Source organism: Physeter macrocephalus, chromosome 13 (assembly GCF_002837175.3).
Source record: "Physeter macrocephalus isolate SW-GA chromosome 13, ASM283717v5, whole genome shotgun sequence".
Lineage (NCBI taxonomy): Eukaryota > Metazoa > Chordata > Mammalia > Artiodactyla > Physeteridae > Physeter > Physeter macrocephalus.
The window spans coordinates 72351896-72370370 of NC_041226.1; the positions used below are offsets into that span (position 1 = coordinate 72351896).

General features: G+C 42.0%; 1 protein-coding gene across 5 annotated transcripts in view; it reads right to left on the reverse strand.

Moving 5' to 3' along the window:
* FGF14 (fibroblast growth factor 14) overlaps nt 1-18475 on the reverse strand; it is a 662452-nt gene that overhangs the window by 174419 nt on the left and 469558 nt on the right. The window contains exon 1 of one of the 5 annotated variants that reach the window (XM_024123178.2): nt 17117-17309. The exons of 3 other annotated variants lie outside the window; for them this stretch is intronic. In XM_024123178.2, the coding sequence (XP_023978946.1) occupies nt 17117-17309 (193 nt within the window). Of the gene's footprint in view, nt 1-16557; nt 16624-17116; nt 17310-18475 lie in introns of those variants that run through there. One more of the 5 variants, XM_028497737.2, reaches the window with a different exon arrangement.

Here is an 18475-nt window from a genome sequence, read left to right on the forward strand (position 1 = left end):
AAAATCTTTGCCAAAATATACTCTAGAAATAGACAAGCTAACACACACACAAGACACACACACACACCCACCACACAGAAACCCCCCCCCACACACACTTGAAAATCAACTTCAAATATATTTCATACTAGAATACATTGGGGTTTTCTGCCCCTACTCTAATTACCTGCAAAAAGAAAAAAAATATCCTCTCCAAAGAAGATAAAATGTAATGTGAAGTCAAAGAAGGCAGACACAAAAAACACATGTTGTATATTTTTATAAAGTTTTGAAACAGTGAAAACTAATATATTGTGTTAGAAGTCAAGATACTGCCTATATTTAGGGTTTACTGATTGGAAAGGCATATGGATGGGATTTCTGGAGCATTGCTTTATTCTTGATCCAAGTGATCTTTACACAAGAGTATTCACCTTGTGAAAATTCATTAAGTTGCATGTGATTTGTGCACTTTTCAATGTGCATGTTATACTTCAATAAAATACTTATTTTAGGGAGGGAGATGCAAGAGGGAAGAGATATGGGGACATATGTATATGTATAACTGATTCACTTTGTTATAAAGCAGAAACTAACACACCATTGTAAAGCAATTATACTCCAATAAAGATGTTTTTAAAAAACCTTATTTTAAAATTGAGATACCATTTTGAATGTAAAAACTGCTATAAAATTTATGAATAGAATGAGATGACATACATATCATCTTCAATCTAAAGGTCATTAAATAAGCCTTTGGAAGTGTTTCACTCTAGGGATTTGTAATGCCTTCTTCTGTAGTATTATATGAGAAACACTGAGAGGATTTTCTAATCAATAGAAAAACAAATGTGTTTTTGAAAAACAAAAGCTTAAGATGGACAAAAAGAAGAATCATGGCGTTTCCCCAAAGTTGGGGAAGAACATTTATTCTGTTGGATTGTCTCCTGGATTTTACAGTCTTGCAAAATTCATAAAGCAATAAAAGTGAAGAAAATCTGTCTGGAGGGCTTCCCTGGTGGCGCAGTGGTTGAGAGTCCGCCTGCCGATGCAGGAGAACCGGGTTCGCGCCCCGGTCTGGGAGGATCCCACGTGCCGCGGAGCGGCTGGGCCCGTGAGCCACGGCCGCTGAGCCTGCGCGTCCGGAGCCTGTGCTCCGCAACGGGAGAGGCCACAGCAGTGAGAGGCCCGCGTACCGCAAAAAAAGAAAAAAGAAAGAAACCATTCTTTCCAACATTACATAAAAGATGAAGAGCTTCCCTGGTGGCGCAGTGGTTCTGTCTGGAAAAAAAAGTGGAGTGGAACTGCCCATAATTAAATAGAAGCATGTAAGAGAAAGAAGAGATGGGAGAAGATGAACTAAAGCCACAATTCTTAGCATCTCCCTCCGATTTCCCAATGGGTAACTTCCAACCCTGGTTAGGAAGAATGTTCTCAAAACTTGCAATTGTTCCCTAGTTGCGAAGAAGGTTCTCTGTACATTTTTCTTATTCATTATGAAGAAACTTCAGGGGAGAAGGCAGCTGTACGATAAAGGAGCAGCCCTCACAGTAGAAATCCAAAAATACAGGGTTTTAATCCTACTACTCCTATAGTATAGACTATATCACCCAGGAAAAATTACAAATATCCGTAAGTTTCCATTGTTTCACTTAAAATTAGGCATGATGTTGTCTACTTTGAAGAGTGTTTATGAGTTTCAATGTAGATAATGGTAAAGTTTGATGAGCGAAGATATTGGTTGCCTTATATTTATTATACTTGCAACAACAGGAGTATCTCAGGTTTATCAGTTTAGCAACACCCTTATATTACCTAAGGCAACAAATGCTTAAAGAGAACCAGACACTTATAGCCACTCTGCCAGCAGAATACCTGTAAGATAGTACAAAGTCTCAACCTTAAGGATTCTGCTTGCTGACTGAACCTTCTACATTTAGAGGGCTTTCTCTCTCTCTCTCACTCTCTTTATATTACCTCTTCTGTCTTTCTGTTCTGTCCTCATTTTTAGCTTCCTGATGGTAATTGTTTAAATTTATGGCTTTCTTTATGGTGTACAGATGTATTTGAATTAATAGGGTTCATATATTTCTTAAGAATAAACCCAACAGACAAGTATTACAAATTCTGTTTTTTATTATGTAGTTTCTTAGCTGCAACTTGAAATCCAATAGTAGGATATGCATGAAACAAGATGCTTGCAGCCAATATTGACACAGCAGCTATTAAACCAGTATGTTTTATCAAACCGCTCATGTAGAATGCACTCTTTAAATGGAATCACCTTGGATACAAGTGCTAATAACCACAGAATAACCAGCTCCCTGAAGAACAAAGGAATCTTCTTGACTTATAATTATTTTCTTCACTAGGAAAATTACTATTTACTGAGATTTTTACCAAAGAATGTTTATTTTTCTCTTCCACTCTGTCATGGTTTTTGAGAATCTTGAAGTTTCACCGGCGGATTGCTAATCAGAAATGCATTAGTCTAACCTACTTTCAAAACCAGCACTTTTGATACAAATCCAATAGCTTTAGTCCTATATTTGACTAATTCAACTTCTTAAAATTGAGAACTTCACTGATTTAGTGTTTCTCCCTCTCCTCCAAAGAAAGCTTGCTGCTGCCGTCAATTCCAAGTGGTTACCATCCAATGGTCTTATTTTTTCTAGTCCATCCAATGCTACCATGTAGATTACTTTTTCCAGTTTTCTGTTTGTCTTTTCTTTCTCATTCTCTGTAAAGCGTTCTAGTTGCTATTTAGGGACATGGTATGCTGCTCTTGATGAATGTGTTCAATATTACGGAAAGGACTTAAAATGGAAGATTGAAATTCCTATGGGTGCCATAACATCCATTTAAGTTGCAGATCATGGATGTGGGGTGTGTGTGTGTGTGTGTGTGTGTGTGTGAATTTACTTTAGTTACACCTTTTTTCTTCCAAGCTTGCCATTGTTTCCATATTTCCTCATTGAAACTTCATTCTTCTCAAATGGGTTTTGGCTTAGTACCTAGTGTGACTGGGTTTTATCTATCAAAGCTCTAAATTAAAAAAAAAAAAATTCTGGGCAAAATGTCAACCCCAGAAAAATATAATGAGGTTTGTTAAGGAAAAATTTAAAAAGATGTCAAAAAATTGAGTTCTAGAAGTACTGGGAGGCATTAAGCTGACTTTCAGTAGGGACCTGAGTAGGCTTCTTTTAAATTTTCTGTCTTAATAGTCACAAGTGTGAGCACATCAATTTTAAGTGTATGTGTGTGTATATATATATATATATATATGTATGTGTATGTATATAAATTTAGAATTGAACATACTTAGTACTAAGTTGCAGATCATGGATGTGGGGTGTGTGTGTGTGTGTGTGTGTGTGTGTGTGAATTTACTTTAGTTACACCTTTTTTCTTCCAAGCTTGCCATTGTTTCCATATTTCCTCATTGAAACTTCATTCTTCTCAAATGGGTTTTGGCTTAGTACCTAGTGTGACTGGGTTTTATCTATCAAAGCTCTAAATTAAAAAAAAAAAAAATTCTGGGCAAAATGTCAACCCCAGAAAAATATAATGAGGTTTGTTAAGGAAAAATTTAAAAAGATGTCAAAAAATTGAGTTCTAGAAGTACTGGGAGGCATTAAGCTGACTTTCAGTAGGGACCTGAGTAGGCTTCTTTTAAATTTTCTGTCTTAATAGTCACAAGTGTGAGCACATCAATTTTAAGTGTATGTGTGTGTATATATATATATATATATATGTATGTGTATGTATATAAATTTAGAATTGAACATACTTAGTACTTACTTTGTTTTTATGCCTCACGTGATATCTGCATCACATAGCATGCTTCGTGTTAATCTTTTATTTACACACAGACACACACATACACACAACATATTTTCTCTCTCTTTCTCTCACAATCAAACAAAAAGAGAAGGAGAAAAGGAGGAAGGGAGGAGGCGTAGCTGCAACTGTCTCAACTCGAACAACAGGTAAGATTGTAAATGTTTGGATTATAAGAGGCAAAATAAATATAAGATACACGGATAATTAACCATTTATCTTCAGGCTATATTTAGTGAACAGCCAACAGGAAGCATGGGGCCAAAGCAATTGAGAAAGCACATGGGGTGGGGAAGTGTGAGGGGCTGGGATTCTGGGGCAGGAAGACAGACATTGAGAACAGACCATTGAGAGGACAATTCTGCTCTGTAGATGGCCTTTTAATGTAAATATAATCCCTGTGGCAAAGGAACATACCTCTGTCTTGATTTTCTAAGGCCTACTATTGGGAGTTTGGGATTGACATGTACACACTGCTATATTTAAAACAGATAACCAACAAGGACTTACTGTATAGCACAGGGAACTCTGCTCAATATTCTGTAATAACCTAAATGGGAAAAGAATTTAGAAAAGAATAGATACATGTATATGTAAAGATTTTTTTTTAATTTTAAAAATAGGTATTCATGCATCCCAATGTTCACTGCAGCACTATTTACAATGGCCAGGACATGGAAGCAACCTAAGTGTCCATCAGCAGAGGAATGGATAAAGAAGATGTGGCACATATATACAATGGAATATTACTCAGCCATAAAAAGAGTGAAATAATGAATGCCATTTGCAGCAACAAGGATGGACCTAGAGATTGTCATACTGAGTGAAGTAAGTCAGACACAGAAAGACAAATATACGGTATCGCTTATATGTGGAATCTAAAATTCTAAAAAAAAAAAGGGTACAAATGACCTTATTTACAAAACAGAAGTAGAGTCACAGATATAGAAAACAGACTTACGGTTACCAGGGGGAAAGTGGGGGAGGGATAAATTGGGGGGTTGGGATGGACACATCCACACTACTACATATAAAATAGATAACTAATAAGAACCTGCTGTACAGCACAGGGAACTCTACTCAATACTCTGTAATGACCTATACGGAAAAAGAATCTAAAAAAAAAAAGAGTGGATATACGTATATGCATAACTGATTCACTCTGCTATACACCTGAAACTAACCCAACCTTGTAAACCAACTCTACTCCAATAAAAAATTTTCAGAAAAGGTATTCTTCCAAATCACCTTGCCTGGCCTGCTCCTTGCACAGAGGTCTCTGCATATCAATCAGTTTGCTCAGCCAGAAAGAGGCAGGGTGAGGCTCCGAGGCCCCAGTGTCTGAGTCCATGCTCTCCCCATTACCGACCACACCATGGGGAGGGGTGTGATGTGAGGAGCTTGGGGCTGTACGCTGGTGGTGGTAAAAATAGTGATGGGAGTGAATGAGAGAGGCAGTGCAGGGGAGATCTGGGGGATTTCCTTGCGTTCACTTTTTAAGGAAAAAATCTATGGGCCTATCTCAGATGACATCAAAGGGCATTGTGTAGGGGGTAGAAGAAAAAAAGTCACAGCAGTGTGATGCCAGCCAACTATGATGACATAGTGCAAGATGCTGTGTTTCCATTTGAAAAAGTGAACAAATAAGAATATTTATGTTATAATTCATGAACTGAGGGAGATTGTTGAAATAATCCCTGGCTGCTACTATCTCAGGGCAAAAGAAAAACCCATGCAGATATGAAAAGTTTACCTCTAGGCTGAGATGTTGGTGTAGATGTTGCCAAAAAGTGCTTATTATTGTACTATTAAGTCTCAGTTTCACGCGACCCTACAGCAATGAACCATCCAGAGAGTCAAATGATAACAGTCATGGGAATATCTGGATACCAGGGACATTTCTCACGATAAAAGTTGCATCAGCTCAGCAGCAGAAGCAGGGGAAGAGGAAACCTTTGCTTATTAACTGCATTTTTTTTTTTTTTTGCGGTACGCGGGCCTCTCACTGCTGCGGCCCCTCCCGTCGCGGAGCACAGGCTCCGGACGCGCAGGCTCAGCGGCCACGGCTCACGGGCCCAGCCGCTCCGCGGCCTATGGGACCTTCCCGGACCGGGGCACGAACCCGTGTCCCCTGCATCGGCAGGCAGACTCGCAACCACTGCGCCACCAGGGAAACCCGTGTCCCCTGCATCGGCAGGCGGACTCTCAACCACTGCGCCACCAGGGAAGCCCTTAACTGCATATTCTTGACACTTCAGCAACTTTCATTAATTTTACAACTTTCCAAAATGCAAAGGCCTTGGAATGAAAAATATAAAAGTCTGACATACATAAAATACTCCAAACCTTACAGGAAAACTTCATCATCGCCGCACCATCTGGGATAGCTTACTCCAAAAGGAAAGTCTAGGAGATTATGGAATGAACCCATTACAGCTCTGCCTTTCTCTTCAGCTTGGTGCCCGTTGTCCCAAGCATTGGAGAGAAATGGAAAAGTGGAGACAGAGCTGGGGACACACTTCTGAGGGAGGGCGTTATCCCGTGTGGAACGTCGCTGGTCACAGCGGCTGCTGGAGCACCCAGGAGAGAACACATAAAACCGGTAAGAATGAATAGGGGCAAACACTGTGGTTGACAGTCTAGCCCATCCCAGGGATGGATCCAGAAAGATACTGGAATATAAGGCTGAATTCTATTATTATTTAAGATCCACTGAGTTCATTCTAAAAATGTTCACCCTGTATCAGTCAGATCGGCTTTCAAATACTACTTCTGCCAAGTACGAGTCTGTGGCAAAATTACATCACTTTCTCTCATCCGTGAAAATAAAAATAATGCTCCCTGGGCTCCCCTGGTGGCGCAGCGGTTGAGAGTCCGCCTGCCGATGCAGGGGACACGGGTTCGTGCCCCGGTCCGGGAAGATCCCACATGCCGCGGAGCGGCTGGGCCCGTGAGCCGTGGCCGCTGAGCCTGCGCGTCCGGAGCCTGTGCTCCGCAGCAGGGTGAGAGGCCCGCGCACCGCAAAAAAAAAAAAAAAAATAATAATAATAATAATAATAAAAATAATAATAATGCTCCCTATTTCCTGCGATTGGAAGAAGTAAGAGATAAGATATACAACGCCTCTCATCCTAGCAGGTTCAGTGAAGATGTCTGATTACTTTCCCTACATTCTCCTTTAATGTGCCAGGCATGAAGCCAAGACAGATCCTTCTGTATTGCATAGATTTGTCCACTCTCTGCATCCCTCCATTCAAGTCCGACCCCACCCCCAGAGAGAAGGTCTTCTCTATAGCAGATGTGTTCAGTCTTCTCTATGGCAAGGTTGGCCTCAGCATGAAAACAGCAGTGACCTCATTTGCTGGAATAAGGATGAGGTAATCATTGAACAATCGAAGCCACAGAAATGATTAAGGTGCTGGTGGCATTTACTTATGCAGAAACATTAATAGAGTTAAACAATTGTAAGCTGGCCGAATGGTAAGGAGGATATAAAGCCGTGAGCAAATATTTAAAGGGCACAATGTAGCTCAGGCTAGGCAGGAATTATTTGCAGAAATTTAAAGAGCTACAATGGAGGCACGTGGTAGAATAAAAAGACATCAGGCAATGAGATTCCGACTATTTTCAAGACCCTTTCAAAATGGAGAGAATTGTTGGATTCTGGAGAAGACAACTGTCCATCAAACATTCAAGATTTCCCGGCGAAAAGATAACATATTCGTGTAGTAGCCACTGAACCTAGTAGTTACATATCCCCCTGGAGAAACTAACAAGAAGAGATCATAGAACTGTCTATAAAATTATTCCTAAACTCTAACTGCCAAAACTTCACCATTTCCCATACCTTAGACGTCCTCTGTCATTCTAACAGGATATTTTAAAGTATCAAAAGTGCAAATGTAAAAAAAGTTACCTTAACTTTGTCACCAGAGCTAATAATTATGTATCTATTTTTAATAGAGAGATACATAAGAGAACATATTAGCATTACTTGAAATCAAATATTATCAATGAAAACATTCCACATACAGAAAATAAATTTTGTTAAATAGCCCTCTTACATTTAGGACTGTTTCTTTCTGTACGGTGCTTGAATTTGCGTGATGTTGAGCGATTTTAGTTTTTGCCAATTATTATTGACTTACGCTAGCAATGAAAGAGTTTGAAAAAAGAGTGATCACCTAGTCACAAACCTATATTTGACAATAAAGACAAAAATTTTAAAAACTAACTAACTCTTAGAAAAGGCCATTCAAATTCTTCTCTATATTTTGTAGGGGCAAGTCACTCAGGCCCGATACAAATGCATGTGATGGAAAGGATCTTCTCCCAAGTAAGAAAACACCATTGCCTTCTAGTGGTACCTGAGGACCACCTGAGTACCAACAGCGTCTGGCAGGCCATCACGGGCCATCATGGCAATAGTTAACCCATTAACATATTTAGAAATCCAAATATGTCATAACTATGCAAAGATCACATGAATGGCTTTAGTGGTGTAAATGGCATGTTAAAAGTATTCTGATGCTATAACTTTACCCACATTATAGTGAAAAATACAAATTTATTGGGTCAGTTGAATTCCGAATGCTGTACCAGTAGGAAAAGGACTGAGAAGAAACCCTTGGATTTGACCACTTGCAGGTCCTTGGTGACCTCGACAAGAGCAGCTTATTGGTGGGGACAGAAACCTGATTAGAAAGGGTTCAAGACAGAGTGGGAGGAGGGAAACTGGAGATTTCTTTTTCAAGAAGTTTTGCCAATACAAGATAATTGGTTTCATAACAAGAGAGGAATGCACAATCAAGAGGAGATTAACTTTTCAGATGAGCTGTATTACGGCAGATTTATATGCTGATGAGAATAATACAGCAGGGTATAGAAATTATATGATGCAGAAGAGAAAGGGAAATACTGGATTGATGTCCCTGAGTAGGGGAAACGATCTGTTCCTCAAGTTGGAGAGGTCTTGACCTTAAATAGGAGCACTAAGAGTTCATTCCCAAGTTCAGTAGGGAAAAGGGGAAAGTGGATAGATCTGCAGATAGGTTTGTAAAAGCAGTTGTGGAGTATATGGAAATTTCTTTCTTTTTTTTTTTTTTTTTTTTTTTTTTGTGGTATGCGGGCCTCCCTCTGCTGTGGCCCCTGCCGTTGCGGAGCACAGGCTCCGGACGCGCAGGCTCAGCGGCCAGGGCCCACGGGCCCAGCCGCTCCCGGAGGACAGGCTCCGGACGCGCAGGCTCAGCGGCCACGGCTCACGGGCCCAGCCGCTCCGCGGCATGTGGGATCCTCCCGGACCGGGGCGCGAACCCGGTTCCCCTGCATCGGCAGGCGGACGCGCAACCGCTGCGCCACCAGGGAAGCCCGGAAATTTATTTCTGATAATTTCTGTTTTCTCAGAAAAGTGGAAGAACATAGTTGACAGTGGGGATGGGGGAGGAGGTATAGATGTCCGAAGAGAAATAAGATAAGAAATATAATCTATTTAAGTGGAAATAGATTTTTAAAAAATGTACCAAGGGCCCACTTGATGTTACTGACTATGGATTTAAAGGAGAACCAATCCATGCATGCGTGTGTTTTTCTTCAGGCAAAATCAGCTGTGTAGGTGCAGGCACAAAGTAGGTGGGCAGTTGGGTTAACCAGTTAGTTTTATCACGTAAGCAAAGTAAGAAGAAAAGAAGAGTCAGATAAGCCAATAAAATATCTAAATAACACATAACTAGATTTGTAAGCCTGCCCCAGAAATAAACATTCATCCGTGTGCAATCTCTATAATCTCTACATAATACAATTTAAAAACAACTTAGCCTTGACTACGTTACATTTTTCTGGTATTGGTATTAAGAATAAGATCTAAGAACTCATTAGAAAAGGACTATGAACCAATGTGTTAACTCAAAAGCAGCATAAAACATACATTATCTAGATTTCTAACAATCTACAATTTTTATGATTGATTTGTGACTCCATAACCTTGTTGGTTTGCTTCCGTTTATCATGCACAATAAAGCCAACAAGGAATGTAACCCACGGCTTCCTAACAGAAGTAAGACATGTTGAAAATATATAATCTAAGAAAATTAATGAAAAATTAATGAAAGACCTATCGTGAAAGTCACTACATGCTCATGAAAGCCCTCCAAATTAACCCTTTTCAGAATTTCAGGTCAATGCTGCAATTCATTAGGAAGATAACATCAAACATGTGTCACTTCCAAACACTTGCTGGAAAACCAAAGCTACATTCCTATGTCAAAAAAGGCTTGGTAAAATACAGCATTTATTTATTTACTGTCTCTTTCCCCAAATCCCACCAAGAAGTCTCTAATTCCAGGCAAACTTTCCTACACCCTCAATTTTAAAGAGTAAATAACACATTATTACATGCATCCAATCAACAGATATATATGGTGAGCATCTACTATGTGCCTTGAAATAATGTGTCTTCCATTAATGCTGATGTCATGAAGAATGGAGGGTGTAAAGTAGTGAGACGAATAGAGGACTGAAGGACCAGTTTGCTCTTGAATTCCGGTTTCATCACTTGCTACGTGTAAGTCTTTTGGCAAAACTCAAATTTTCTGAGCGTTAGTTTCCTCTGCTATGGAATGGTGACGAATCTCAACTAATTGAAGTAATGAAATAAAATATGTGGCAATTGAGAACTGGCACTGGTTAAGAGTGGGGACCCGGGAGTCAGCCTGGAACCTGGCTTTTAAAACCAGCTCCACTCTTTAATGTTACGTAAACTTGGACAATTTACTCATTCTTTTCTTTGGTTTTTAGACACCTTATTTATAAAACGGATAGATGGGTACTATTTTAGTGTATCATCAATTAATGCATAATGTAGCGTACCTACTACACAGGCTTGTTGTGAGGATGGAACAGTACTCAAGGGCGCAGTGCCCGAGTCAGTTATAGCCACTGCCATGTGCACACTCATCTCAACGGCCACTCTGTGCCGCTGTTACTTGTAAATCCCGAGAAATACAGGATTTTTCAATCATTCAGTAAATGCTGTGGAGTGTTAGCGATATGCCAGGCACTGGTGAGACACTGACTTTTAAGCGGCTGTCCCCCATCATCATACCATATGGGTCCCTATTAAACCTGATACCAAAGAACTGTAAAAGCACAGGGTGAAACGCATATTCCACAAACAATATTCCACACAATACAGCTTTATGAAAATAACCTTTTCTTTCCTGAATGACAAAGTGGTAACTATCATAAAATGGTTTTTATAAAAGGGGGCTAGATTCCTACTACCATGCCCTACTGTTAGCCTTCACCCCCAGGAAACAGTGAATGGTGATATAGTCATTATTAGATAAAACTACTTAATTATAGTAATTTCTTAAAATGAATGCCGGAATCATTACAGATAAAATTACTAAATTAGTTTTCTGTTCATGCCAACACAGTGCAGTTGGCTTTAAATTGCATCAACTCCCTCAAAATGGTCTCCTATATGTCTGAGTTTACCATTATGTTTTTGGTTTTTGTTTGTTTTTTTGTTTGTTTTTAGCCCTTGAGTGCCAAAATGACAATATTTGAAACATCATACACAATTTGTATTATCTAAATATCATAGCCCTTTGTGGCTAAAATTTCTCACCATTTGGAGAGAAATTAATATACAGTTTACCTAGAAAGAAACCTAGATTTTGGAACTAAGTGATAAATCAGATTGAAAAATACTTCATCTACATTTCCCTTTCAATTTCTGCCATTATTTTAAAATTAAGTAAATAAAATTTAGAAGATATCATTTTACATTGAAGAGAGGGGAGGTTTCTATTTTAAAATAATTTTCTTAAAGTAATATTATATAGACTAAAATTATTAACAGACAAACAGAATTTGGGAGGTAAATGTAGAAGAGCTGTACTAATAATTATACTAATTTGAAATATAAAGTGAAATCTGTAACTGATAACGGTAACCTAGTGGGGGGTTTGAGAGGGATTGTTGCTTCCGAAATCTTATATAAAGATATGTCAAAGGATTTCTTCACCAGTTAATAGTACCGACCATTTTCTCAATATATGTAAACTCAACTCAATCGATGAATCTAACTTAACCCAAAGCAAACCATCTCACTTAACCTTACTTGCATCTTACCTGACCTACTATGCTATCTTACACTTTCCATATCCACCACTTAATTTATTGCACCATAGTGGTATTATCCTTTTTCAGAAGCCTATAGCGAATGCAGAATGTTTGAAATCATAACAAGGAAGCCACAGAAAAAATATATAAGGAAGCAAGGTCAATGTTTTTAAAAAAATCTTTAAAATTGTTTTATGTACCAAGTCAGTAATATGCCCATAATATCTCTTACTTAGAAACCCTACATTGGACAAAATAGCCCTTGTTTAAAAAAATGAGACCGTTCAGATTAGAAAAACTATAATTTTGTCTTGCCTTAATAAACCTAACAAATAATAAAGCTCTGATTATCAAAAAGCTAGCAACAGGTATTATCAAAAGATAGGTAGGAAGACTCCCACAGACATCACCCTAAAAAAGTAAAACAAAAATACACTTCTGAAAAGAAAAGAAGGATGATCTTTTGGGAGAAAAATACTCTCGTTTTACTTTGACCTAAAAAGCCCAAATAAGCAGGCGGTCTTTGCATTTTCGATGGTGATGGCTCAGAAGCAGTAGCACAAGAATGGTGGACTTTCGATAACTCTTGGCTGTTGATTATTTTCTGAGGGTGAGCATGGCTTTCCTTAAATAGTACCTTGTAAGAAGGAAGAACACTTCTCTTTTATTAGGATAGCTGATGAGTTTCATTATCACAGAGGAACAAATAAATATATATAGGCATATATATATGTTTCTGCCTTTTATACAAAAGAGTAAGTTGAAAACAATTTTTACGTAGCTCATTTTTCAGTCCTTGTTTCTTATGACATCCTGTAATTTATTTTAAGTAAATGTGTCAGTCAGAAACCCACAAAACTATTGAGTAAACATACATGACACATGATACCATGGCTCCTATGCCAGTAGCCAAAAAAAAAAAAAGATTTCAAAACACAATTGCATTAGCTATACCAAAGATTTTGAAAGGTTATTATCCTATAAAAATGAAAGATCTTGTTTTGGTTTAAAAGCTAATAACAAAAATGCAACACTTCAGCAAAAAATGCTCATATACGTCATTGCACGTAGGTTCTGTTTCAGTTTTCTTTTTTTCTTGTTGAGATTCCAAATAATAAAACTGTTTGCAAATTTTTGGTTTCCTTGTACCTTCTTATTTCTTCAGCTAAATTAACAGATATTCTAAGTATCTATTTTCATACATTAAGCCTTAGAGTGAGGTGGATTATAGTCTTGCATTCTTGAGAGTAACGCACAAATATGTAGTCACATTCCAATCCCTGAAAAAAGGGATAGATTATATTGTGTATATTTAGGGAAAGTAAAAAAGATATAAAATTTTGACTTCTAAAATGGTCTAGTTAGAGCACTGTGGTTCAAAGACACTTTTTCAGCTTTGGAGATGTTGACATTCCTTATTTCACTTCAGTCTGAGGGCAGTGACAAGTACCCAGGGCATGGCAGACACTCTGTCAAGATTTGAGAGCCTATGAGTGCAGAAAACAGAGATGTTGCTCCCAGCTGAATATGTGTGTGAATTAATTATTATTGGGCATAAACAACAATCACGAGGTATAAAATGGAGAATTATTTTTACTCCTCTGCAATGAGGGAAGACTTCTCCGAGGAGTTGGCGCTTTTTTTCAAGCTTTAAGAAATGGGGATAATTTCAACAGGTGAAGAGAGGAGAAAGAAGAATCTATGCATGGAGTGAAGCACAAACAAAAGCACAGGGATTTGAAACCATGTGGTTGAATTCTGTGGGGTTTTTTGTTTTTGTTTTTTAAGAACAAGTATTTTATTTTATTTTTTAAAGATTGTTTTCTGATGTGGACCATTTTTAAGGTCTACTGAATTTGTTACAATATTGCTTCTGTTTTATGTTTTGGTTTTTTGGCTGCGAGGCATGCGGGATCTCAGCTCCCCGACCAGGGATCGAATCCGCACGCCCTGCATCGGAAGGCGAAGTCTTAACTATTGGACTGCCAGGGAAGACCCTGGTTGAACTTTGAATGATGTTTGGAGTCTAAGGAGTTAGAGGAAGAGTAGAGGAAGATGAATCTGGAGAGGTAAGATAAAGTGTGATGCCCCCCACGACCACTAAGCCCTCTTGCCAATTTCTGTCCTTTACAGATACAAGAGCCATCCTTTTATGGGGGTAGGAGGTGGTCAGAGTTGGGGGGTAAGGTTTGACCAGAAGGGATAAATAAATATGTCATACTCTTTATATTAAATTACTACTTAAAGGAGGATTAAAAAAGAAAAAATCCCTACATTTAAGAGATGTATACTACTCTTTCCCAACAGACAAAATATCGAGCTATTCCTTATTTTGTTGGCAATCATGTCAAATATATTTGTATTTCCTTGTCAAAATGCAAACTGCAGACAACACAGGCATAATATAAAATGACAGTGTGCTGGAAGTTTCTACACCTCCCTTGCTTCTCCCAACAGGCTAAGGTTATTCCCAGCTCGGGGGCCTCACACACATTGTTCTTCAAACCTCTGCATGCTTCTCAGATGTCAGCATTCAACCTGTAGCTCTCGTGTGGCCCACCCTGCCTACTCGATCTAATTAGGTCCCTCTTTCTACCCCCCCATCAGCCCCCACCCCCGCCGTGGTTCTCTGCCTCAGCCCTCTTTGTGCTTTTTAGGACTTTGACTTTTGTAATTCGTATTAACTTGTTCCTTGCCATATGCAGTGACTTTCTACCCCATGTCTGTAAGCTTCAAGATGGAAGGAGATTCGTCTTTTCTTTTCAACACTCCACATATAATACCTGGAACAGGACCTGACATATTACAAAGATTCAATAACTATTTGTCAAATTAATAATTTTCAAATACAAAACTATACGGAATCGTCATACCTAAAAGTTATATCTTTAAATTAACAAATCAGACTTTTAAAATTTCCTGGGGTCAGTTCTTATGCAAAGAGTGAGTATAGGAGGAAAAGGAAAATATGCTTAAAAAAGGTTTCCTAAAAGAATATTTAATTAAATAATAAAATAATTATGTATAGTTATAGTTAACAATATATTGTAAAATCATGTAATTATATATCAATATATGATTTACATAACACAGTTTTAGTATTTCTTTGGCTTAAATTAATAATTAATTCCTTTCTGATACTCAAGGGATATATCTATATTTTTCTTCACTAAAGAATATATTTCTTGATATATAAGCTACATAAGAAGGATAAAAGGAAAGGTTTTGATGAAATTTCCTTCTAGCTTATCTTCTTTTCCATTCTCCCACCAAAAATTAGGTAGCAAAGGTGACTTGAAATATAGCAGTGCCAACTCATGAATGTCAAGAGAACAGTCAGGGTTGCAAATGTTGAAATAGACTATCAGAGAGCTCAGATGCCTTTCTTTATCTGGTAAAAAGTTAAAATTCATCCCCGCCTTAAAATTCACAAGTGTAAAGCAAACCCTCCTTCATCACCCGATATGACACAGAACATGAATTGTTCATATTTATAAAATAATCTACTGGTTTATATTTAAAGAATATGCACTAAGTTTTAATCATCATTTATATTAAACAGTCCTATCCAGAAGAAAATATGTTTATTTACTTCAAATAGATGGCAACTCTGGAGCTCTACCTGGTGAAAACTGTGTTCTAAAAGATAAACAGATGAAATTAGGGGAGAAGCAAATATGTTAAGTCATGATAATGTGACCCTCCATGGGTCAACAATGTTTAAAACAGTTGAGTTGGTCTTATAATACCAAGGTTTGCTGGATCAGCCTCTAGGCTAAAGTGTAAAATTAAAGTCCATTTTTCTTAATAGCTTCTACACTGGTCTGAAAATATTGTCCCCGAAGCCTTCCTCATGAAGTTCCTTCTTTTATAGCTATATAATTTATCTACCTTAAAAATTCCATTCTGACTCTCCTCAGATGTTTGCCTTCTAAGCTTGATTCTAAGAGCAAGTAACTCTAATTTCTAACTGTGACAATGAGCGATTAAAAAAAAAATTTAGTTCTAGTCTTTGTTTAAAGAAGCATTGAAACTTTCGGTCGTAAATCTGCAAATGTGTGGGACACACACACACACACACACACACACACACATTCACATAGATACACACGTACAGCATATGCTTCTCTCACACATCTTTGGAACAACAGGGAACTTAAAATAAATACAGCTGGGTAGCAGGAATATAATGTGCTGGGCAAACATATACTGCTATTAATGTAAATATATTCTTGAGTGTTTCCTGCCGGGCCCACTTAGTAATGAAAAGCAAGCAATCCCCATTTCTCCCACAAAACACCCCACATGCTCTCCAAACAACCACCCCTGGCAACTGGATGTGGAGAGGAGCGGAAAGGGACAAAAGGCGCTGGGCTCCGGCTCAGGAGGGAGTCGCCTTCTCAGACCCTGGCATTTTAAAGGCAGCAGCGGGAGGTCATGCTGGGCACTAGCTATCTCTCCAAAGATACGTATAGTAAGGCATCCGTATGTAGTAGCTGCTTCTTTTGCCCCACGTAATTCGCGAGTCCTTGCATCGAAACTGCCACGCAGGAGGGCTACCCGCCGAACCCCCAACGGGGCCTCGTTCTCCGCCCCCTGCGCCCCTCTCCTCACCCCAAGATGCGACCCAGGGCTTCAGAGGGGCCAGCGCTGCCCGCGAAGCAGCCTTCCCGTAAACCTCCGCTGAACCGGCTCCCGGCTCCAGCACACCCTCGGCTCGCTTCTTACCCCGGCCCCCGCCGGGCGCAGGCGGGGACCAGCCCCCCCGCCACGGGCCGGGAGCCGCGGGGGCTCCGGGAGGGCCGGGAGGCCAGGCCCAGGAATCCCCGGCACCTCCCGCCGGCTGCAGGCAGCCGGCGCGACCCCGAGGGCAGCCAAGACCCTCGAGGGAGCTTTTCCCTGCGAGTCGGCCCGCGTCGGACTCGGGGAGCGAGAGACGGCGGCGGGCGCGGGCCGAGCTGCCGGCGCGGGCCGCCTGGGCTTTGCAGGGGCTACAGGTTGCCCGGGGGCAGCGGCCCAGCTCCGGGGCGGCCGGCGCTCGAGCGCTCGGAGCGCGACTTGTGTTGGGGGCGGGGGGGGGGACGGAGGGAGGCAGGGGAGCCCGGGAAGGGCCCCCGCAGGCGGGGCGAGGGGAGACCCGAGGGCGCGCCTCGCAGCCGGGACCCACACAGACCTTGGCGCCGCCACCTGCGCTTCTTGAGGCCGAAGATGCGTACTTTGGAGAAGATGTCCACCAGGTTGCCGTTGCAGAGCCCGCGGTTCCTGCTGGGGCTGCTCCGCCTCCTGCCGGCCGACGGCCGGTCCCAGTGCTGCTCGCGCGCCTGCCGCTTCTGGCGGATCAAGCCGCTGGCGATGGCCGCGGCCATGGTGGCCCGGGGCCGGGGCCGGGGCCGGGCGGGGCCGGGGGACGCGAGCTGGGGACGCAGGAGCGGGAAGGGCCGGCGCAGAGGGCAGGCCGCAGGGCCGGGGGCCGGGCTGGGAGCGCTCAGTGCCGCCTGGGACCCATCGCCCTCTCCGCGGAGCGCGGGGCCGGGCCCGCGAATGCGCCCGGGGCGCGGCGGGGCGAACGCCGGGAGCCCGAGGTCGTGCCCGCCGCCGCCGCCGCGTCCGAGCCGGCGCTGGGGCTGGGGCCGCGGGCGCCGCCGCTCGCGCCGCCTTCCTGCCCGGCCCGCCTCCCGGGCGGGAGGTCGAGCCGGCCGCCTTCTTCCCGGGCAAGGGGTGGAGGGCGGGGGCCGGCCGGGTCCCGCCGTCGGTCGGCCCAGAGCGCGCCGGGCAGGGCTCAGCGCCGGCCTCGAGCCGCCCCCCGGCCGCTGCCGCCCGCTCTCGGGGTCCGCCGGTGACCGTCAAGTGCTTTGGAGATCAGCATCTGGAGAGCGCAGCCTTCTCCCCGGAGATCTCTAATCAGAGCGCTCCGTTCCCACGCCGCCGCCCTCCCCTGCCGTCCCCCTCCTCTGCCAGTCTTCAGAGGGAAAGAAAAAGGTATATATAATAATGACTTTTAAAAACACTAATAATGCTGTAAAAGAAAGCTAAAACGGCTGGCAGGGGGCGGGGTGCCGAGAGGCTGAGCCAAAGCGGGGGGAATTGAAGGAATTATCCGTGCGCCTTCGCTGGGATGAAACTCGCCAGGTCTCCGAGGCTTCCGAGGCTTAGCGAGGGCTTCTGGATCTTAACGTGCCTCCTGGTCCACAGAAAGTCGCAGCCGCGCTTGGCACGCGAAGTGGTTTCCGCCCTCCCCGCTAATCCCTTCCCCACCAGAGCCTCTCCAGCCGGGAAGGAGGAGCGGGGAGGAGGGAGGCTGGGAGGGAGGGGAGTGTGTCCCGAGGAGGGAGGCGCCTCCACTCCCCGCCTAATCCACCCAAACTTGCTGGACTCTCCCTTCTGCTCCCGGGAAAAGTAGGCTTGTCATTTTGAAACCGTAGCAGAGCAAGAAAGAGGGAGGAGGGAAGGCGACGAGACGTGGAGAGGTGGTGTGGAAAGACCCCCTTCCCAAATTTGCTCTCTAGCACTTGGAGGAAGAGATGGCAGCGGC